The 22672-nt window shown below is 56.2% G+C and overlaps 3 protein-coding genes across 3 annotated transcripts; all 3 read left to right on the forward strand.

Moving 5' to 3' along the window:
- Window positions 1–3516: 3516 nt before the first annotated feature.
- LOC135314717 (protocadherin gamma-B5-like) lies at window positions 3517–8257 on the forward strand. The gene has a single exon (XM_064458822.1). The coding sequence runs from the start codon at window positions 3826–3828 to the stop codon at window positions 6331–6333; it is 2508 nt and encodes an 835-aa protein (XP_064314892.1). The 5' UTR covers window positions 3517–3825; the 3' UTR covers window positions 6334–8257.
- A 36-nt stretch (window positions 8258–8293) lies between these two features.
- LOC135314608 (protocadherin gamma-A2-like) lies at window positions 8294–11220 on the forward strand. The gene has a single exon (XM_064458164.1). The coding sequence runs from the start codon at window positions 8734–8736 to the stop codon at window positions 11218–11220; it is 2487 nt and encodes an 828-aa protein (XP_064314234.1). The 5' UTR covers window positions 8294–8733.
- A 7533-nt stretch (window positions 11221–18753) lies between these two features.
- LOC104044884 (protocadherin gamma-B5-like) lies at window positions 18754–22365 on the forward strand. The gene has a single exon (XM_064458836.1). The coding sequence runs from the start codon at window positions 19737–19739 to the stop codon at window positions 22218–22220; it is 2484 nt and encodes an 827-aa protein (XP_064314906.1). The 5' UTR covers window positions 18754–19736; the 3' UTR covers window positions 22221–22365.
- The last annotated feature ends 307 nt before the right edge of the window (window positions 22366–22672 follow it).

A 22672-nucleotide genomic window follows, 5' to 3' on the forward strand; every position in this document is an offset into this window, starting at 1 on the left:
GGTCTTTCTTGTGAGCACCTCTGTGAGCCTCCTGTGGGCTTCTTACCACCTAGATACCCTTCCTGGGGACCTTCCTGTGTAACTACTTCAGTTGACATAATCTGAAAAGCTATGTTGCCTTCACTTCATGTTGCCTATTTTTGCCTTGGTTTGTTTTTTGTCCAGGTCTAAAGCTGGTCCTTGTTGTGGCTGGTAACCCTTAAAGCATTACAAGATCTCTTGTAATTGCTGGGCTGGAAACCAGTTTCCATCTGTAACGTGAGGTGTTCAGCTGCCAAGACAAAGACTTTGATATAGCTCCGTACCCCTGAATGTCACTGAACGAAATGCTCTTTTGCCTGTGGTTGACATATGGCCAAAATATTGGATATTGTCCGTGGTGCAACTAAAGACTGTGAATGCAGAGCAAGGAGGGTGAGAGGCTGGCTCCCAACCAGGAAAATACATGGACCAATGAGACCTTGGCTGAGCAAGGCTTGCACTTCTTGCCTGGTGCCAAGGCCTGTTGCCATTCATGCTGTGTTTGTGGATTCCTTGTTCTACAAGGCGATGGTAGTTCTTCCGTCGTGAAGTATTTGCACAGTAAATGTGCATGTGGAACAATGACGAACGTGCAGAATGGCTCATAGTTCCTGCGAGAATCTTCCTTTACCCATCTGTATCCCCCTGTATCATTGGATGTACACTTTCCTCATAGCTGTAATTGCAGGGTTTTTCCAGGCCTTTGTTTCCTGGAAGGTTGTGGTTCCTTTCTCCCATTTCTGGACAGTGCTCTTGCAGTTGAAACTCTGCATCGATTTTTTTTTGCAGCAAATCCTTCCTTCAACTCGCTAAGACAGAATTTTAGGTGTGAGGTGAAGGAAGCAGAAGCTGATAGAGAATCTGTTTTAATATCTCAGAAGACTAAGCTTGAGAAAGAGGTCCATGATAAGGTGTTTATACTGATGACTTCCTATTGGTGGGACATGAGCAGCTCACATGAGCTGGTGACTATTTCATAAACTGAAACCACCCACTATGTAGTTCTCAGTAACAGTTTAAAGCTACACTTGTGCTTGAGACCTCAGTGACTTCCAGGTGCTTTCAGGGATGAATTTCAATGCCTGCAGTAGAAGACCAAGGTGTCCCTCCAATGAGGTTTTCTGACAACACTTTTCTTCTAATGCTTCCTGGACTGATATGTAGGTTACCTTGTTATTACCAAGATAGCTTTGTTTTGGAGTGTGCCATGAGTTAGTGCCTCTTGGTCAAGCTACAGTGAGTGTGAAAGGCAAGAGGTGTGAGGGTATGACTGTACGCTGCTAACGTCGTGGGCGGGGCGGGGGAAGCATCTCAACACGACCTTAGTAGTACTCACATCTCTGTGGAAGAGTGCCTGTGATAAAAGAGGGGAGGGGATTCCCCCTAAACCTGAAAGTTGGATGACTCATTCTCTGTTGGCTGACTACCCCTCTCTTATCCTAGCTGTTTATCCCTTGCGTGCTTTACAATCCTTAGTTTTTTTCTCAGAATGTTGGCGGGGAGACAATGTACCTCCCTTCTTGGTGTGACGCTGTGCATTATCCACTGATGATATGTATTGCCAATTATGAGAAGGTCAGTATCAAACCTGCAGCTTTTGTAGGGTTGGAGAGATGACAGGGAAGCCCGGAGGTGTTGGGGTATAGAAGAATGGACGGCCATTTCCTTGCTTGTCATACTTAATACTGCTGTGTGCCTAATGAAGTAATACGCAATTTGATTTGCTTCTGCTCAATACGTATGTGGAAGGTCACATCTCTTCCAATTGTCTCAGTGCAGGTGCAGTTTTTGTACATACATTTGGTGTTTACAGCTGTAACGGGAAAGGCTTTCATCGACACGTGAGTGCCCACAATTGGAGAGCCATGGGCTTGACAGACAAACCGTTAGATGGATAAGGAACTGGCTGGATGGCCACATCCAAAGAGTTCTAGTCAATGGATCAGTGGAAGCCAAGAACATGTGGTGCTCCTCAAGGGTATGTACTTGGACCAGTGTTGTTTAGTACCTTCTTCAGTGACATACACAGTGGGATTGAGCGCACCCTCAGCAAGCTTGCAGGCAACACCAAGCTGAGTGGTGCCTTTGATCTGGTAGAGAGAAGAGATGCCATCCAGGGCAACTTTGAAAGGCTGGAGAAGTGGGACCATGCAAAGCTCATGAAGGTCAACAAGGCCAAGTGCAAGGTCCTGCACCTGGTTTGGGGCAATCCCGAATTTCAACAGAGACTGTGGGATGAATGGATTGAGAGCAGCCTTGCTGAGAAGGACCTGTGTGTACCGGTGCGTGCCAAAGGGGACATGAGCTGTCAATGTGCTCTTGCTGCCCAGAAATACAATGGTGTCTTCGGTTGCATCACAAGGAGTGTGGCCAGCAGGTTGAGGGAGGGCATTCTGCCCCTCTACTCCATTTCATGAGACCCAACCGGGAGTACTGCTGTGGGGCCTATACTACAAGAAGGACATGGAGCTGTTGAAGGAGGTCCAGAGGAGAGCCACAAAAAATTGTCAAGGGGCTGGAAGACCTCTGCTATGAAGAAGGGCTGAGACAGTTGAGGGTCTTCGGTGTGGAGAAGAGAATCTGGGTCTGGGGAGACCTTGTTGCACCTTTTCAATATATAAGGGGAACCTATAAGAAAGATGGAGGGAGACTTTCACAGGGCCTATTGTGACAGGACAAGGGTTAATGGCTTTAAACTGGATGAGGGGAGGCTTAGACCAAGATAAGGATGAAATATTTTATGATGAGACACTAGACCAGGTTGCCCAGAGAAGCTGTGCACGTGCCATCACTTATGGGGTTCAGAGTCAGTTTGGGGGGGGGCTTTGAGAAACAGGCTGTAGTGAAGGATGCTCCTGCCCGTGGCAGAGTGGTTCAACTAGGTAATCTTTAAAGGTCTGTTCCAACCCAATCCATTCTTTGAAAGACTCAGTGAGGCTTTCCCCCTCGAGTATGGAGACGTAAAAGAAGGAACTTCATCTGTGACTCAGAAACACAATAATGAAGTTATTCTGCTATCTTAGCATAGAGCTACACACAAAGAAACGCAGGTATGATGGAAACCCTTTACAGAGACCCAGCATGACAGGATTGAATATCTTTTGCTTCATTCTATTTCTCATGACGTACTGATTGCTGCAAAAGGAATATTTCCTTCTTGGTATTCGTTCCCGGTAAGGAAAGCAGAATTGAAAATAACTGACAGAGTGCTAAAAAGCGCAAAAAGCCTTCCCTAGCTCTAATATAATTTGTTGCTCTTACACTTCTGTCTTGATTTTATTAAGGCCAGCTGAGTTCCTTTCTTTATTGCTCTGCCATGAAGACTTCCTTCTGACATTTGCGACTCAAGGAGATGACCTACCCGAGAGTGAACCTCAGCGTTAAACGCCTTTGGCGTTGCAGGAAGCAAGTGCTTCTGCGCTGCCTGCTTCTAGAGAAGAGAGACCCCCAAGGCTGGACGCAGCCGCTGACCGCCCGTGAAACGCCCGGCCCCCGGTGAGCGCGGCCATCAGCCGGCTGCAGTGGCGTCGCGGCGCCTCCGGGTGCCGCTGTTGGCCGACGCGGAGCGGCGCCGGAGCCGCCGCAGCGACCTGCCCCCGCAGGCTGGTCGCTCGCAGGGCGCCGGCCGTTCTCGGCATCGGCGCGGGCAGCAGCGGCGAGCGGCGGCGCGGCGCGGGGAGCAGCGGCGTCCGAGGCGGCGCCGAGATCGCTGCCGTCCGGCGGCCCCTGCGCTCGCTGCGGAGAGTGGCCGGAAGGGCGGGAGGGCAGCGGCAGGAGGGAGGAGCGCGGCGAGCGCTGCCGAGAATGGCGGGCCGGCAGAGGCAGAGCCGGCGGCGAGCGGCCGGGCGAGTGCTGCTGCCCGCTTTGCTGCTGTGCTTGTGGTGCCGGGCGGCGGCGGAGCGGATCCGCTACGCCATCCCCGAGGAGCTGGGCAGAGGCTCGCTGGTGGGGCCGCTGGCGCGGGACCTGGGGCTGAGCCCGGCGGACCTGCCCGCACGCAAGCTGCGGGTGGCGTCCGCCGCTAAACGGCAGCTGAAATACTTCTCGGTGAGCGGGGAGACCGGGAACCTCTACGTGAGCGAGAGGCTGGACCGGGAGGAGATGTGCGGCGAGTCGGCGTCCTGCTCCGTCAGCTTCGAGGCGCTCGTGCAGAACCCGCTCAACGTTTTCCACGTCGAGGTGGCCATCCAGGACGTCAACGACAATTCCCCGGCCTTCAGCAAGGCTGCTCTGGACCTCGAGATCGGCGAATGGACGCTTCCCGGGGCTCGTTTTCCGCTGGAGATGGCCCGAGACGCGGACGTGGGCAGCAACTCGCTGCTGACTTACCAGCTCACCAGCAACCCGTCCTTCGCTCTGGCCATGAGGGAGAACCCGGGTGGAAGCAAGCAGCCGGAATTAGTGCTGGAGAGAGCACTGGACCGTGAGAAGCAGAGCTCCTTTGTGCTGGTGCTGACGGCGGTGGATGGGGGGGACCCCGTGAGGTCCGGGACCGTCCAGGTTCGCGTCAACGTGACGGACGCCAACGACAACGCGCCCGTGTTCGGTAAAAGCGTCTACGAGGCGCGAGTGCGGGAGAATCTGCCGGCGGGGTCGCTGGTGCTGCGGGTGCGAGCCACGGACGCGGACGCGGGCTCCAATGGGCGGGTCTCCTACTCCTTCGGCAACGTCGCGGACGGCGTCCGCGCGTTGTTCGCTGTCGACAGCAACAGCGGCGAGGTCAGGACGGCGGGGCCCCTCGACTTCGAGGAAAAGAGCAAATACAGCTTCAGCCTGGAGGCGAGGGACGGCGGCGGACTCACGGGTCACTGCAAGGTGCAGATCGACCTGTCGGACGAGAACGACAACGCGCCCGAAATCACGGTGTTGTCGGTGTCGAGCCCGGTGCCCGAGGACGCGCCGGCCGGCACGGTGGTGGCCCTGGTGAACGTAAACGACCCGGACTCTGGCGAGAACGGTCAAGTGTCGTGCGAGCTGTCGGGCGAGGCGCCCCTGTCGATCGTGGCATCGTCGGGCAGCTCGTATAAGGTGGTGACGGCGAGCGCGCTGGACCGGGAGCTGGCGTCCGAGCACCGCGTGACGGTGGTGGCCAGGGACCGGGGCAGCCCGGCGCTCTCCAGCCGCGCGGCGCTGGTGCTGGAGGTGTCGGACGTGAACGACAACGCGCCGGTGTTCGAGGAGGCCGCCTACAGCGCCTACGTGGCGGAGAACAACGCGGCGGGCGCGCCGGTGGTGCGCGTGCGCGCGCGGGACGCGGACGCGGGCGCCAACGGGCGCGTGAGCTACTGGCTGGCGGGCGGCAGCGCGGGCGCGTCGCCGTACGTGTCGGTGGAGGCGGAGACGGGCGCGCTGTTCGCGCAGCGCTCCTTCGACTACGAGCAGTGCCGCGAGTTCGCGGTGGCGGTGCGGGCGCAGGACGGCGGGTCGCCGGCGCGGAGCTCGACGGCGACGGTGCGCGTCTTCGTGCTGGACCGCAACGACAACGCGCCGCGGGTGCTGTGGCCGGCGGCGGGCGCGGGCGCGGGCGCGGGCGCGGGGGCGGGGGCGGCGCCGTTCGAGGTGGTGCCGCGGTCGGCCGAGGCCGGGTACCTGGTGGCCAAGGTGGTGGCGGTGGACGCGGACGCGGGGCGCAACGCGTGGCTGTCGTACGAGCTGGTGCAGGCGCCGGAGCCGGCGCTGTTCCGCGTGGGGCTGCACAGCGGCGAGGTGCGGACGGCGCGGGCCGTGTCGGAGAGGGACGCGGCGAAGCAGCGGCTGGTGGCGGTGGTGAAGGACCACGGGCAGCCGGCGCTGTCGGCCACGGCCACGCTGCACGTGGTGCTGGCCGAGAGCTTGCAGGAGGCGCTGCCGGAGCTGAGCGAGCGGGCGGCGGGCGCCGACTCGCCGGCGGAGCTGCAGTTCTACCTGGTGCTGGCGCTGGCGCTCCTCTCCGCCCTGTTCCTGCTGAGCGTGGCGCTGGCCGCCGTGGCGCGGGTGCGCCGGGCCGGGCCGCCCGCCGTCCTGCGCTGCCTGGGCGCGCAGCGCTTCTCCGTGGCCGGCGCCGCCGCCTTCCCTGCCGACTTCTGCGAGGGCACCTTGCCCTACTCCTACAACCTGTGCGTGGCGCCGGGACGCGCCGCCGCCGAGGGCCCTTGGCTGCCGCCGCCGCCGCCGCCGCCGCCGCCGCTGCCCAGCCTGCCGGCGGAGGAGCTTCTCGGCGGGGAGCCCTGCGGGAAGCGGAGCCCGAGCAGCAGCGCCGGCGCGGGAGAGCCGCCCGCGGACCCCGGCGCAACGCAGGTCTGTAAGCCCGCGCTCTCTCGCTGTTCTCCTTGAGCCCCACTGAACCGTCGTCCCTTTCCCCCTGTCTTTCCCCGGGTGGCGTGACTGGGGAGTGCTGATCCGTGTCTCTGTGAGGGAGTGCAAGAAAGATCGGCCTAACTCCCTTCCCCTAAGAGCAGGCAGTTAGCTGCCGCACTCCTTGGTGGTCACAGGTTCGGGTTCACCGGAGAGGGTTCTGTCTACAGCTCTCGCGTTGTCTAACTTCACATGCGTTAGTACCGCTGAAAACGGATCCGCTGATGGTGCGTGGCGGAGTCTGGAAAATGGGGTTGACGCTTGGTGTTGGAGGTTTTTTCTTCCTCACCGCTTTTTCCCGGAAACGATGTACTTGGATCTGGTTGATAGCTGGGCATAAAGCCGTTGGTGAATGATTTTTGGGTGCTGGACTCCCAAAGGAAACGTGCGTGTGGCGCCATGAATGGAAAAGTGACAGAGGAATTATTTCTCTCAGCAATTTTTTGCAATAGTTGTTGCATCCGTCTGTTTAGAAGGGCAGGTGTCTAGGATCTAGAAAACATATATCAAACGTCAAGGAGATTCCCAAAATGGCAGTGTGGGCACTTGATTAAAGTCCATTTGCATATTTATCGATGGTCCCCACAGTCTGGGGTGTGCAGCTGCACTTGTCTTCTCCGGCTGCCCTGCAGGATTTTGGTGAAAATATGTCATACCTCCGAGACTATTCCACACTTAGAACAATAATTTGCTAGGGGAAAAAAGGAAAAAAAAGAAAAAAAGGAAAAAAGAAAGAAACCCCAAACCTCTAGTATTGCAGTGAAATAGTATTTCAGAGTAAACTGGCTCTCTTTTCCTTTTGTATCCCTCTTTACCTAAGGGGTTGTATTTTATTTTATTTTATTTTATTTTATTTTATTTTATTTTATTTTATTTTATTTTATTTTATTTTATTTTGTAATACCCCAAACAGCGAGTGCATGCGCATTGCTGCCTATTGCTGAGTTACTCTAGAATGGAGCACTAAACCCTAAGTGTAAGCATGGCCTGTAGTGTAAGGTTGTAATCAAAAACTCCGAGCGGGTGGTTGGAGAAGGGGGAGAGGTGGAGGCTGATTCAGAGCAGCCTCTGATGCCATGAAAATGCCAAATCAGGACTCAACAGTCTGAAGGACTATTAAGCAGGCATTCTTTATTGCAGCGATGGACTTACAGGGGATAACTCCGCCTACTGTGGGTTCCCGGACAAAGTTAGTTGAATAACTTCTACAAGCTTTACATACATATTCCTTAGTTTTCCGAGAAAAGATATACATAGTCTTCATTTTCTGAGAACTCCTTATCTTATGCAGATGTCCTTTGCGCATGCCTGTTGATGTCTCCGGGTGGTCGTCAGGGGTCTCTGGATAAAGGATATACTTCTCTTCACTGTGTCCGCTAGTTAACTTTTCCTTTCGCGCAAGCTCCGTTCTGAGATCACGTGTGTACTGTCCTTGAGGGATAGTCTGTTCTGGTGTAGTGCTTTGCTCTGCAGTTCCTTATCCTTATGGTTCTGTACATCTGCTTTTCTAAGGTCAAATGTTACCGTCGTAAATTTTTGTTCAGGCGCTTCTTGTCTTGAAGCCTTTCTGACTCGCCCAAAGCAACAAGTTTTAGTCACAGCAGTTCTAGCTCTATCACCTCCGATGCGCAGGTGAAAAGCCACGAAGTCAAGACTGACGGGCAGTGCCGGTAGTGCGGGACGCGGGGACTGACAGTCCCGACCGTTCGTGAGTAGTTCCCCTACCTCATGACGGTGTTTTGATCTGCAGAAAGGGCGGGGAAAACGTCCCTCAAGCACGACTGCTACAAAAAGGTGTCCAATTCGTGGTGGGGATTGTGCTTTTGGACTAATGGAATACGAGTCATCCTACTCTGCACGGCGTATTAAGAAAATGTAAATCTATATGATACCACCATTGCAAAGACCTGTTTCATTTGCGGTGGAACTACCACGCAAAGGGGAGGCGTGTTACTTCTTTGTGGTTGCGATCGCCTCGAGGATCAAAGAAGAGATCGGCTCGAGAGAAGGCAAGGCAGGAGATCACCGATGCCTCCGTGTCCATGAGGGTCTCGCCCCCGCGAGTCGCCCGTGGGAAAGGCGGGGCGGGCGGCGCTGGGCAGCGGTGGGTGCCTGCAGTGCCGGGAGGAGGCTGCGGGCGCCGCTGTTGACCGAGGAGGAGCGAGAGGAAGGCCGGGGCGCTGCAGGCAGCCCCGCCCGCCGCGGCCCGGCTCGCTGGCTGGCTGGCTCGGCGGCCGGGCGGTCTGCGAGCGTCCCCGCGGCGCGGAGCCGTGCTGCAGCGGGGCGGCGGGGCCGGGAGCGGCGAACCGAAGCCGGAGCCGGAGCCGGAGCTGGAGCGGGATCGGCGGGCGGTGCGGCGGCAGTGCGGCGGCGGCGGCGATGTGCGCGGCGGGGAGGCGGCGGGGCCGGTGGGAGCGAGCCCTGCTGTGGTGCGTGCTGGCGGCGGCGTGGGAGGCGGCGTGGGGGCAGCTGCGCTACTCGGTTCCCGAGGAGGTGCCGAAGGGCTCGTTCGTGGGCGACGTGGGCAAGGACCTGGGGCTGGAGCTGCCGGCGCTCCGACACCGCGGCGTCCGCATCCTGGACAGAGGTAGGACGCAGTATTTCGCTCTGCACGGGAAGACGGGACATTTAGTGACGGCGGAGAGGATAGACAGAGAGCAGCTGTGCCGGCTGGTGGAGAAATGCATTCTGCGCTGTGAGGTGATAGCGGAGGGGGAAATGCAATTTTACGGAATTGAAGTGGAGATCACGGACATAAACGACAACGCGCCCAGCTTCCGAGAGGCAGAAACGGAGCTGCGACTGAGCGAGACGACAGCCCCGGGGTCGCGGTTTCCCCTGCGAGACGCGCAGGATCCGGACGCGGGACCGAATGGCGTGCAGAGGTACGAGCTGAGCGGCGACGAGCACTTTTCGCTGGCCGTGCAGGCGGGCCCCGGCGGGGATGAGCGTCCCGAGCTGGTGCTGGCGAAGGCGCTGGACCGGGAGGCGGCGGCGTTTCACGAGCTGGTGCTGAGGGCGAGCGACGGCGGAGAGCCGGCGCGGACGGGCACGGCGCGGATCCGCGTGGCGGTGCTGGACGCGAACGACAACGCGCCCGCCTTCAGCCAGGCGGAGTACACGGTGCGCGTGCCGGAAGACGTGCCCGTGGGCTCCGCCCTCGTCACCCTCACGGCCACCGATGCCGACGAGGGGACGAACGGGCACGTGAAATACAGTTTTCATAAAGCTTCAGACCAAGCATCCGAAATTTTTCACCTGGACTCTGAGACAGGAGAAATATCCGTTAAGGACAGTCTGGACTTTGAGGAAATCTCCTCACATGAATTGGAGGTTGAGGCACGAGACGGAGGAGAGCTTTCGGACACGGCGAAAGTCGTGATCACGGTGACAGACGTGAACGACAACGCGCCCGAACTGACAGTGTTGTCAGCGCTGCGCGAGATCTCTGAGGACGCGCCGTCGGGGACGGTGGTGGCCCTGGTGCACGTGCAGGACCGGGACTCGGGGCCGAACGGGGAGGTGCGGTGCTCGGTGGACGGGGGCGTCCCGTTCCGCCTGGAGAGATCGTTTGATAATTACTACGGCGTGGTGACGGCGAGAGAGCTGGACCGCGAGGAGGTGTCGGAGTACAACGTGACGGTGCGGGCGGCGGACGGCGGGTCGCCGGCGCTGTGGAGCAGCGCAGTGCTGGCGCTGCGGGTGCTGGACGTGAACGACAACGCGCCGGTGTTCGCGGAGGCGCGCTACAGCGCCCGGCTGCCCGAGAACAACGCGGCGGGCGCGCTGGTGCTGACGGTGCGGGCGACGGACGCGGACTGGGGGCAGAACGCGCGCGTGCGGTACCGGCTGTCGGAGGGGCGGGTGCGGGGCGCGCCGCTGTCGTCGTACGTGTCGGTGCAGGCGGAGACGGGCGCGCTGTACGCGCTGCGCCCGTTCGACTACGAGGAGGTGCGCGAGGTGGGGCTGTGGGTGCGGGCGGAGGACGGCGGCGCGCCGCCGCTGAGCAGCAACGTGTCGGTGCGGCTCGTGATCGTGGACGAGAACGACAACGCGCCGCAGGTGCTGTACCCGCCGGCGGCGGCGGCGCCGGGCGCGGGCTGGGCGGGCGTGGAGCTGGCGCCGCGCTCGGCCGAGCCCGGGGCGCTGGTGGCCAAGGTGGTGGCGGTGGACGCGGACGCGGGGCAGAACGCGTGGCTGTCGTACGAGCTGGCCAAGGCGACGGAGCCGGGGCTGTTCCGCGTGGGGCTGCACAGCGGCGAGGTGCGGACGGCGCGCTTCCCGCTGGCCCGCGACGCGGCGCGGCAGAGCCTGGTGGTGGTGGTGAAGGACCACGGGCGGCCGGCACTGTCGGCCACGGCCACGCTGACGGTGGTGCTGGCCGAGAGCGTGGCCGAGCTGCTGTCGGAGCTGGGCAGCGCGGCGGCGGCGGCGGAGGCGGCGGGGGAGCCGGCCGGCAGCCTGACGCGGTGGCTGGTGGTGGCCGTGGCGGCCGTGTCCTGCCTCTTCCTCGCCTTCCTGCTGCTGCTGCTGGCGCTGCGCCTGCGGCGCTGGCGCCGCTCGCAGCTGCTGGCGGCGGGCAGCGGCGCCTTGCGCGGCGTGCCGGCCTCGCACTTCGTGGGCATCGACGGCGTCCGCGCCTTCCTGCACTCCTACTCGCACGAGGTGTCGCTCACCGCCGACTCGCGCAAGAGCCAGCTCCGCTTGTCGGGCGGCAGCTGCTGCGACACCCTCCCGGCCCGGCCGCCGCCCGACGAGCCCGCGCCGCTGCTCGGGGAGGACGCTGCCGGCGCCCGCCTCGCGGACCCCGTCCCTGCCCCGGTGAGTTCCTATAGCGAGACTTTCCTGCCTTTCCTTTCTTGGTAGGCTGCATTTTTCCTCTTTCTGTTACCTTTTCTCTATGCGCGCAGGGCAGGCGAGGCGTAGTTAAGATGCTCTTTCAGGTTGTGAGGGTGAAAGAACGCCGGGCAGGTTGTGAAGTGTTGGAGAAGAAAACTGTGGAAGCTCTGCGTGCAGAGCTGTTGAATTACAGAAGAGGTACGATTTGCTCCTTTCCCTGTCCAGTGCCCAGCTCTAGTTTCCTGCGATGTGAGTTTCCTTTTCCCAAGCAATCTTGGCCTGAGACACAGTATTCTGGCTGTCGTGGGAGCCCTGCGAGGTTCTTCCTGTGTGTTTGCGGGTTGATGTGTTGTTCTTAATTAACAGCTGAACTATGTACTTATGAGAAGTGCCATAATGGGAGCTTTGGGAGGAGCCAACCGTGTTTTGGTTGCCTACTAAATACCTTAATTATGTACCTACTCTGAATGCCATCATCTAGAAGAGGATGTTACGATCCTTTCAACTGTGCATGTTTTACATCTTGCCTTGCCCGTTTTCATGGGAAAAACATTGTTGGAGGTGTTTGCTTGAAACGTCACTGGAAGAAATGCTCTTGCTTGTCACATATACATGGTCAGGAGTGATTTATTATTCATGATGAAGGAGAAGTTGTCTGTGCATCTTTTGTTTCGATGGCATCTACCTGCAACTGATGAAGATCACTGACAACCATGGGAGGTGTGAGGCTTTGAGGAGAGTCTGGTGGGTGCTGTGTGTGAAGTGATGCTGGTAGAGACATGTCATGTGTTTTTTTGGTTCCCAGGGTTTATTGCTGGCTATCTGAAAATTAGTCTGAAGGTGTCTTACTTTTGGATATCACCTTGCTCGGACTCAAACTGGCCAAGCTGTAGGTCCATCAGTTTTCTTTCATATTGCATGCTGTTCCCTGTGAATGATAGTTAAATTCTTGCCTTGCTTTTCCTGATGAGGTAAAGTGGGCCTCCGCGTCTGACCACATGCCTGAAAATGTCTCTGGAAGAAATGCTTTTTCTCGTCACGTACACCTGGCAAGAAGTCAGCGCAACATGGATGGGAGACTGGTCTTGAGGTAGGAGAAGAGCAGGTTGAATGCTCCCTCTGGCTGGCAGTGCTTTAATATCAGGCCTAGTGCCAAGGCCTCTGCCACTTACCTACATCCTGAAAGGGGACGGCAATCCTCTGAGGAGTTTGTCTGCAAGCAATAGCCATGGAAGTGCAAACGTGACACAGGGGTACCCCTCCTAGTAACTGCGGTGTGAAATGTCATTTTCCAGGGATATACCCTTGTAAGTCTGTGATGTAGAGTTTCGTCGTGGTTGTAGAAAGCTTTTCCCAGCCATGACCAACCTTCAGATGTTATTGTTGGCTCTTGCTCATATGAGGTAACTGCTGATGTTTTGTTGGTATTACAACTGGTATAAATGCACGATGCGGGATGGTGTTTTTGCCAGCATTTTCTGGGTTTGGGGCTTGCTATTTGAGGCAAGTGTGAGGAATTTACCACTATCGTGTCCAATATGGCTTTTCCTGCGAATGGGAGTTATTGGGCGTAGATGTAAACATTGGATTAACGGTTGCAGTCACGAATATTCCAAAGTGCCCATGAGCAAGATGCTGTCTTTGAGCTGATACTGATGACAGTCTTTCACCAAGATGCGTGTCACTTATGCTCTTTAGCACATTCTGTGTTTCTTCAGATGACTGTCATGAGCAGAGATGTCTTTATATATCGATTTGTGTTGTGACCCTTGTTCTCCATAAGGAGAAGCTGTGTGCACATCATGTCTTTCAGTGACCCATATGGGTCCCGTAGTTGTGGTCCTGTGCAGTTTCCTTTTATTATTATCCAAAGAAATGACTTTGAGAACTGTGGCTGCGGCCTTTGGTGTAAACTCCTGTGTGATCCTCCCCTGTACTTTTACCAACTAGATACTCCTCTTGTGTACATGCTACAACTGACATGATCTGAAATGTTAAGTTACGATTCCATCACTTCTGTGGGTTTCAAATTCCTTCTTTGTTTCTCTCGTGTTCTAAGACTGGGCCTCCGTTTCTCTGACAGTCCTTAAAGGTAGAGATCTGTTAAAGTTATCAGGCAGATGGAGCAGTTTCTCTCGATACTTTGCAAGTGTACAGCTACCAAGATAAAGAATTTGATAGACTTCTGTTTCCCTAAAATGTCTCTGAATTATATGCTCTTTTCCCTGTGGCTGATACATGGCCAAAAGTTGGGTGTTTTCCATGGTTCAACTCTTGGCTGTGAAGGCTGAGCAAGGAGGGTGCGAGGCTGGCTTCCACCCCACGATGATAGGTGGGTCAATGTGCTTTTGGCTGGGCAGTGGTTTGCTTTCATGCCTGGTGCCAAGACCTGTGCCATTTATGTTATGATCCTAGGTTCGCTATCCTGAAAGGCAATGGCAGTCCTTTGATAATAAAGTATTTGAGCGTTACTGTGTACCTGGAATGACGATTCATGTGCAAAATGGCTTATAATTCCTGTGTGAAACCTCCTTTATCCATCTGTATCTCCCTGGAACGCTGTGACATAGCGTTTCTTCACAGTTTTAACTACACTTTCTTTTGGGCTTTTTTTCTTGGAAGGTGGCGGTTCCTTTCTCCCATTTCTGGACAGTGATTTTGCAGTTGAAACTGCAACTGTTGGGTGTTTTGGTTTTTTCTTTTTCTTTTTCAGCAAATACTGCATTGCACAGTGAGTCGGTATTTGTGATTTATGAAACACCAGGTAATGTCCCATTTTATCTCCTGACGTGTGTAATACTCCTTTCCAGTCAGTATTGGTTCCTTGACTAGATGTATGACGTTGTTAGCAAGTGGAAGTTTGCATTATTAGCAGGGTCTGATATCTTCCTTATAGCAATTGTGTTTGAGTAGGATGAGAAAGACAATGTTCATGGCCCCGTGTATAACACAGCTGCTCATTGTTTCTACTCTTCTCAGCCTTTATGTTTCTTCATGATAACATGGTGAGCAATGAAATGTCTTTGCATTGGTCCATGCTGCCATCCCTGTGCACCAGGTGGAGGAATGGGCTGGGCAGCAACTGGTCGCTTGATGAAGTCTTTCTGCCTGTTATGAAGTCGAAAGAGAGTCATAAAAGTTGTGGCTCTTTGAGAAAGTCTCTGGGTGGCTGTGTGTGAAGGGCTACCGGAGGGAACAGGAGAGGTGTTTTGCTGATTCCCTGTCTTTAAGGTAGTTTTACTGGCAAAGGAGCTCGATGTGCCTTGGCTTGAAAATACATGCTACGGCAATATCACCTCTCAAATGAGGGCGGACTGGGAGAGACTCAAGGTGTGGGGGAGACGTAAGGACAAGGATATTCCCCCTCTGCAGTAGCTGTTCACTGACCCAGTCTCTCCTGGAGGACCGCTGGTCTCTTGCTTCTCTACCCTTGATGTTTCTTCCTAGAAGAGTAGCGAGCAGAGAAATGTATCCTACTTCTTTGTATGCAGGTGTAGAGAAACCTCTGTAAAGTCCATGGTGTGATAGTGGTGCCTGTTGAAGAGGAATGGTGTGGGCGACTGGGTGTTTGATGACAACAGCTTGTGAAAAATGAGGGTCAAAGAATACTGTGCAAGTTGTGAAGGGATGGAGATGCGAGTCATGGGAGCTATTTGTGAGGGGCTGTTGAAGGACAGAAGAGAGATGATTTTCTCCTTTTCCTGCTCAGCGCCCAGCTGTAGCATCATCCAATGTGAGTTTCATCTTCCCAGAGACGTTTGGCTAGAAGACATATTTTTTCACCTGCACTGAGAGCCCTGGGAGGATTTCCCTTGTGTTTGCAGGTTGTCATCAATTCTTAACTAATAGCTTAATTCTGTACTTCATCGCAGGTGCCATAATGGGAACTTTGGGAAGAGCACATGTGTGGAAGAACACATCTGTTACGTTTGCCTGACCCTCCTCTGTGTACCCTTTATGTTTACAGCTGTGAAGAGCAAGACATTCATAGATGTTTTTCCTTAAAATGTCACTGGAAGAAATGCTCTTGCTTGTCACATACACATGCTGAGAAGTCAAGTGTTATCTATGGTAAGGAGAAGTTGTTTGTGCATCTTTTGTTTCAGTGGAGTATCTGCAAAGTATGATGATCACTGACAACCATGGGAGCTGTGAAGGGTATGAGAAGAGTCTTGGGCGTGCTGTGTGTGAGGAGGTGCTGGTGGAGACATGGCATGTGTTTTGAGAATTCCCAGCATTCATTGCTGGCCTTCTGAATATGAGCCTGGAGGTGTCCATGTTGCCCATGTGCTGAAGAAGGATGATGGTGCCTTTGACATGAAACTTTTATGACTAAATCTTTATCGGATCTGCATATCGCTTGTGCAGTTGAGAACATTTTACTTTTCTTCGAAGTAATGTGAGGAGCACAGAAATCTCTTTGCATGCGTTTGTGTTGTGATCCTTGTTCTCAGTAAGGAGAAGTTGTGTGTGCAAGTTTACTTTCAGTGGTATGTGGCTGCAAAGGTAGCTTTCCTGTTGTGTGATGTTTAGGTGGGGTGAAAGCTTCTGTCTGTCCAGAGATGGGGCAGGTGAAAAAGTGTGCTGTGGTATACTTAGAAATCTCCGAAAGATGTAAAGATGGCGCAAAAGTTCTGTTTCTGCTAGTTGTTCTCTGGGGCCCAAGCTGTGGTTCTGTGTATTTTCCTCTTTTTTTATTGTCCATAGAATTTACTTTGAGGAACTGTGGCTACGGTCTTTCTTGTGAGCACCTCTGTGAGCCTCCTGTGGGCTTCTTACCACCTAGATACCCTTCCTGGGGACCTTCCTGTGTAACTACTTCAGTTGACATAATCTGAAAAGCCATGTTGCCTTCACTTCATGTTGCCTATTTTTGCCTTGGTTTGTTTTTTGTCCAGGTCTAAAGCTGGTCCTCGTTGTGGCTGGTAACCCTTAAAGCATTACAAGATCTCTTGTAATTGCTGGGCTGGAAACCAGTTTCCATCTGTAACCTGAGGTGTTCAGCTGCCAAGACAAAGACTTTGATATAGCTCTGTTCCCCTGAATGTCACTGAACGAAATGCTCTTTTGCCTGTGGTTGACATATGGCCAAATTATTGGATATTGTCCGTGGTGCAACTAAAGGCTGTGAATGCAGAGCAAGGAGGGTGAGAGGCTGGCTCCCAACCAGGAAAATACATGGACCAATGAGACCTTGGCTGAGCAAGGCTTGCACTTCTTGCCTGGTGCCAAGGCCTGTTGCCATTCATGCTGTGATTGTGGATTCCTTGTTCTACAAGGCGATGGTAGTTCTTCCGTCGTGAAGTATTTGCACAGTAAATGTGCATGTGGAACAATGACGAACGTGCAGAATGGCTCATAGTTCCTGCGAGAATCTTCCTTTACCCATCTGTATCCCCCTGTATCATTGGATGTACACTTTCCTCATAGCTGTAATTGCAGGGTTTTTCCAGGCCTTTGTTTCCTGGAAGGTTGTGGTTCCTTTCTCCCATTTCTGGACAGTGCTCTTGCAGTTGAAACTCTGCATCGATTTTTTTTTGCAGCAAATCCTTCCTTCAACTCGCTAAGACAGAATTTTAGGTGTGAGGTGAAGGAAGCAGAAGCTGATAGAGAATCTGTTTTAATATCTCAGAAGACTAAGCTTGAGAAAGAGGTCCATGATAAGGTGTTTATACTGATGACTTCCTATTGGTGGGACATGAGCAGCTCACATGAGCTGGTGACTATTTCATAAACTGAAACCACCCACTATGTAGTTCTCAGTAACAGTTTAAAGCTACACTTGTGCTTGAGACCTCAGTGACTTCCAGGTGCTTTCAGGGATGAATTTCAATGCCTGCAGTAGAAGACCAAGGTGTCCCTCCAATGAGGTTTTCTGACAACACTTTTCTTCTAATGCTTCCTGGACTGATATGTAGGTTACCTTGTTATTACCAAGATAGCTTTGTTTTGGAGTGTGCCATGAGTTAGTGCCTCTTGGTCAAGCTACAGTGAGTGTGAAAGGCAAGAGGTGTGAGGGTATGACTGTACGCTGCTAACGTCGCGGGCGGGGTGGGGGAAGCATCTCAACACAACCTTAGTAGTACTCACATCTCTGTGGAAGAGTGCCTGTGATAAAAGAGGGGAGGGGATTCCCCCTAAACCTGAAAGTTGGATGACTCATTCTCTGTTGGCTGACTACCCCTCTCTTATCCTAGCTGTTTATCCCTTGTGTGCTTTACAATCCTTAGTTTTTTTCTCAGAATGTTGGCGGGGAGACAATGTACCTCCCTTCTTGGTGTGACGCTGTGCATTATCCACTGATGATATGTATTGCCAATTATGAGAAGGTCAGTATCAAACCTGCAGCTTTTGTAGGGTTGGAGAGATGACAGGGAAGCCCGGAGGTGTTGGGGTATAGAAGAATGGACGGCCATTTCCTTGCTTGTCATACTTAATACTGCTGTGTGCCTAATGAAGTAATACGCAATTTGATTTGCTTCTGCTCAATACGTATGTGGAAGGTCACATCTCTTCCAATTGTCTCAGTGCAGGTGCAGTTTTTGTACATACATTTGGTGTTTACAGCTGTAACGGGAAAGGCTTTCATCGACACGTGAGTGCCCACAATTGGAGAGCCATGGGCTTGACAGACGAACCGTTAGATGGATAAGGAACTGGCTGGATGGCCACATCCAAAGAGTTCTAGTCAATGGATCAGTGGAAGCCAAGAACATGTGGTGCTCCTCAAGGGTATGTACTTGGACCAGTGTTGTTTAGTACCTTCTTCAGTGACATACACAGTGGGATTGAGCGCACCCTCAGCAAGCTTGCAGGCAACACCAAGCTGAGTGGTGCCTTTGGTCTGGTAGAGAGAAGAGATGCCATCCAGGGCAACCTTGAAAGGCTGGAGAAGTGGGACCATGCAAAGCTCATGAAGGTCAACAAGGCCAAGTGCAAGGTCCTGCACCTGGTTTGGGGCAATCCCGAATTTCAACAGAGACTGTGGGATGAATGGATTGAGAGCAGCCTTGCTGAGAAGGACCTGTGTGTACCGGGGACATGAGCTGTCAATGTGCTCTTGCTGCCCAGAAATACAATGGTGTCTTCGGTTGCATCACAAGGAGTGTGGCCAGCAGGTTGAGGGAGGGCATTCTGCCCCTCTACTCCGTTTCATGAGACCCAACCGGGAGTACTGCTGTGGGGCCTATACTACAAGAAGGACATGGAGCTGTTGAAGGAGGTCCAGAGGAGAGCCGCAAAAATTGTCAAGGGGCTGGAAGACCTCTGCTATGAAGAAGGGCTGAGACAGTTGAGGGTCTTCGGTGTGGAGAAGAGAATCTGGGTCTGGGGAGACCTTGTTGCACCTTTTCAATATATAAGGGGAACCTATAAGAAAGATGGAGGGAGACTTTCACAGGGCCTATTGTGACAGGACAAGGGTTAATGGCTTTAAACTGGATGAGGGGAGGCTTAGACCAAGATAAGGATGAAATATTTTATGATGAGACACTAGACCAGGTTGCCCAGAGAAGCTGTGCACGTGCCATCACTTATGGGGTTCAGAGTCAGTTTGGGGGGGGGCTTTGAGAAACAGGCTGTAGTGAAGGATGCTCCTGCCCGTGGCAGAGTGGTTCAACTAGGTAATCTTTAAAGGTCTGTTCCAACCCAATCCATTCTTTGAAAGACTCAGTGAGGCTTTCCCCCTCGAGTATGGAGACGTAAAAGAAGGAACTTCATCTGTGACTCAGAAACACAATAATGAAGTTATTCTGCTATCTTAGCATAGAGCTACACACAAAGAAACGCAGGTATGATGGAAACCCTTTACAGAGACCCAGCATGACAGGATTGAATATCTTTTGCTTCATTCTGTTTCTGATGACGTACTGATTGCTGCAAAAGGAATATTTCCTTCTTGGTATTCGTTCCCGGTAAGGAAAGCAGAATTGAAAATAACTGACAGAGTGCTAAAAAGCGCAAAAAGCCTTCCCTAGCTCTAATATAATTTGTTGCTCTTACACTTCTGTCTTGATTTTATTAAGGCCAGCTGAGTTCCTTTCTTTATTGCTCTGCCATGAAGATTTCCTTCTGACATTTGCGACTCAAGGAGATGACCTACCCGAGAGTGAACCTCAGCGTTAAACGCCTTTGGCGTTGCAGGAAGCAAGTGCTTCTGCGCTGCCTGCTTCTAGAGAAGAGAGACCCCAAGGCTGGACGCAGCCGCTGACCGCCCGTGAAACGCCCGGCCCCCGGTGAGCGCGGCCATCAGCCGGCTGCAGTGGCGTCGCGGCGCCTCCGGGTGCCGCTGTTGGCCGACGCGGAGCGGCGCCGGAGCCGCCGCAGCGACCTGCCCCCGCAGGCTGGTCGCTCGCAGGGCGCCGGCCGTTCTCGGCATCGGCGCGGGCAGCAGCGGCGAGCGGCGGCGCGGCGCGGGGAGCAGCGGCGTCCGAGGCGGCGCCGAGATCGCTGCCGTCCGGCGGCCCCTGCGCTCGCTGCGGAGAGTGGCCGGAAGGGCGGGAGGGCAGCGGCAGGAGGGAGGAGCGCGGCGAGCGCTGCCGAGAATGGCGGGCCGGCAGAGGCAGAGCCGGCGGCGAGCGGCCGGGCGAGTGCTGCTGCCCGCTTTGCTGCTGTGCTTGTGGTGCCGGGCGGCGGCGGAGCGGATCCGCTACGCCATCCCCGAGGAGCTGGGCAGAGGCTCGCTGGTGGGGCCGCTGGCGCGGGACCTGGGGCTGAGCCCGGCGGACCTGCCCGCACGCAAGCTGCGGCTCGGCGCCGAGAAGCAATACTTCTCGGTGAGCGGGGAGACCGGGAACCTCTACGTGAGCGAGAGGCTGGACCGGGAGGAGATGTGCGGCGAGTCGGCGTCCTGCTCCGTCAGCTTCGAGGCGCTCGTGCAGAACCCGCTCAACATTTTCCACGTCGAGGTGGCCATCCAGGACGTCAACGACAATTCCCCGGCCTTCAGCAAGGCTGCTCTGGACCTCGAGATCGGCGAATGGACGCTTCCCGGGGCTCGTTTTCCGCTGGAGATGGCCCGAGACGCGGACGTGGGCAGCAACTCGCTGCTGACTTACCAGCTCACCAGCAACCCGTCCTTCGCTCTGGCCGTGAGGGAGAACCCGGGTGGAAGCAAGCAGCCGGAATTAGTGCTGGAGAGAGCACTGGACCGTGAGAAGCAGAGCTCCTTTGTGCTGGTGCTGACGGCGGTGGATGGGGGGGACCCCGTGAGGTCCGGGACCGTCCAGGTTCGCGTCAACGTGACGGACGCCAACGACAACGCGCCCGTGTTCGGTAAAAGCGTCTACGAGGCGCGAGTGCGGGAGAATCTGCCGGCGGGGTCGCTGGTGCTGCGGGTGCGAGCCACGGACGCGGACGCGGGCTCCAACGGGCGGGTCTCCTACTCCTTCGGCAACGTCGCGGACGGCGTCCGCGCGTTGTTCGCTGTCGACAGCAACAGCGGCGAGGTCAGGACGGCGGGGCCCCTCGACTTCGAGGAGAAGAGCAAATACAGCTTCAGCCTGGAGGCGAGGGACGGCGGCGGACTCACGGGTCACTGCGAAGTGCAGATCGACCTGTCGGACGAGAACGACAACGCGCCCGAAATCACGGTGTTGTCGGTGTCGAGCCCGGTGCCCGAGGACGCGCCGGCCGGCACGGTGGTGGCCCTGGTGAAAGTGCGCGACCCGGACTCCGGCGAGAACGGTCAGGTGTCGTGCGAGCTGTCGGGCGAGGCGCCCCTGTCGATCGTGGCATCATCGGGCAGCTCGTATAAGGTGGTGACGGCGAGCGCGCTGGACCGGGAGCTGGCGTCCGAGCACCGCGTGACGGTGGTGGCCAGGGACCGGGGCAGCCCGGCGCTCTCCAGCCGCGCGGCGCTGGTGCTGGAGGTGTCGGACGTGAACGACAACGCGCCGGTGTTCGAGGAGGCCGCCTACAGCGCCTACGTGGCGGAGAACAACGCGGCGGGCGCGCCGGTGGTGCGCGTGCGCGCGCGGGACGCGGACGCGGGCGCCAACGGGCGCGTGAGCTACTGGCTGGCGGGCGGCAGCGCGGGCGCGTCGCCGTACGTGTCGGTGGAGGCGGAGACGGGCGCGCTGTTCGCGCAGCGCTCCTTCGACTACGAGCAGTGCCGCGAGTTCGCGGTGGCGGTGCGGGCGCAGGACGGCGGGTCGCCGGCGCGGAGCTCGACGGCGACGGTGCGCGTCTTCGTGCTGGACCGCAACGACAACGCGCCGCGGGTGCTGTGGCCGGCGGCGGGCGCGGGCGCGGGCGCGGGCGCGGGGGCGGCGCCGTTCGAGGTGGTGCCGCGGTCGGCCGAGGCCGGGTACCTGGTGGCCAAGGTGGTGGCGGTGGACGCGGACGCGGGGCGCAACGCGTGGCTGTCGTACGAGCTGGTGCAGGCGCCGGAGCCGGCGCTGTTCCGCGTGGGGCTGCACAGCGGCGAGGTGCGGACGGCGCGGGCCGTGTCGGAGAGGGACGCGGCGAAGCAGCGGCTGGTGGCGGTGGTGAAGGACCACGGGCAGCCGGCGCTGTCGGCCACGGCCACGCTGCACGTGGTGCTGGCCGAGAGCTTGCAGGAGGCGCTGCCGGAGCTGAGCGAGCGGGCGGCGGGCGCCGACTCGCCGGCGGAGCTGCAGTTCTACCTGGTGCTGGCGCTGGCGCTCCTCTCCGCCCTGTTCCTGCTGAGCGTGGCGCTGGCCGCCGTGGCGCGGGTGCGCCGGGCCGGGCCGCCCGCCGTCCTGCGCTGCCTGGGCGCGCAGCGCTTCTCCGTGGCCGGCGCCGCCGCCTTCCCTGCCGACTTCTGCGAGGGCACCTTGCCCTACTCCTACAACCTGTGCGTGGCGCCGGGACGCGCCGCCGCCGAGGGCCCTTGGCTGCCGCCGCCGCCGCCGCCGCCGCTGCCCAGCCTGCCGGCGGAGGAGCTTCTCGGCGGGGAGCCCTGCGGGAAGCGGAGCCCGAGCAGCAGCGCCGGCGCGGGAGAGCCGCCCGCGGACCCCGGCGCAACGCAGGTCTGTAAGCCCGCGCTCTCTCGCTGTTCTCCTTGAGCCTCACTGAACCGTCGTCCCTTTCCCCCTGTCTTTCCCCGGGTGGCGTGACTGGGGAGTGCTGATCCGTGTCTCCGTGAGGGAGTGCAAGAAAGATCGGCCTAACTCCCTTCCCCTAAGAGCAGGCAGTTAGCTGCCGCACTCCTTGGTGGTCACAGGTTCGGGTTCACCGGAGAGGGTTCTGTCTACAGCTCTCGCGTTGTCTAACTTCACATGCGTTAGTACCGCTGAAAACGGATCTGCTGATGGTGCGTGGCGGAGTCTGGAAAATGGGGTTGACGCTTGGTGTTGGAGGTTTTTTCTTCCTTACCGCTTTTTCCCGGATACGATGTACTTGGATCTGGTTGATAGCTGGGCATAAAGCCGTTGGTGAATGATTTTTGGGTGCTGGACTCCCAAAGGAAACGTGCGTGTGGCGCCATGAATGGAAAAGTGACAGAGGAATTATTTCT

The sequence above is a fragment of the Phalacrocorax carbo genome, chromosome 8, assembly GCF_963921805.1.
Source record: "Phalacrocorax carbo chromosome 8, bPhaCar2.1, whole genome shotgun sequence".
NCBI classification, from domain to species: domain Eukaryota; kingdom Metazoa; phylum Chordata; class Aves; order Suliformes; family Phalacrocoracidae; genus Phalacrocorax; species Phalacrocorax carbo.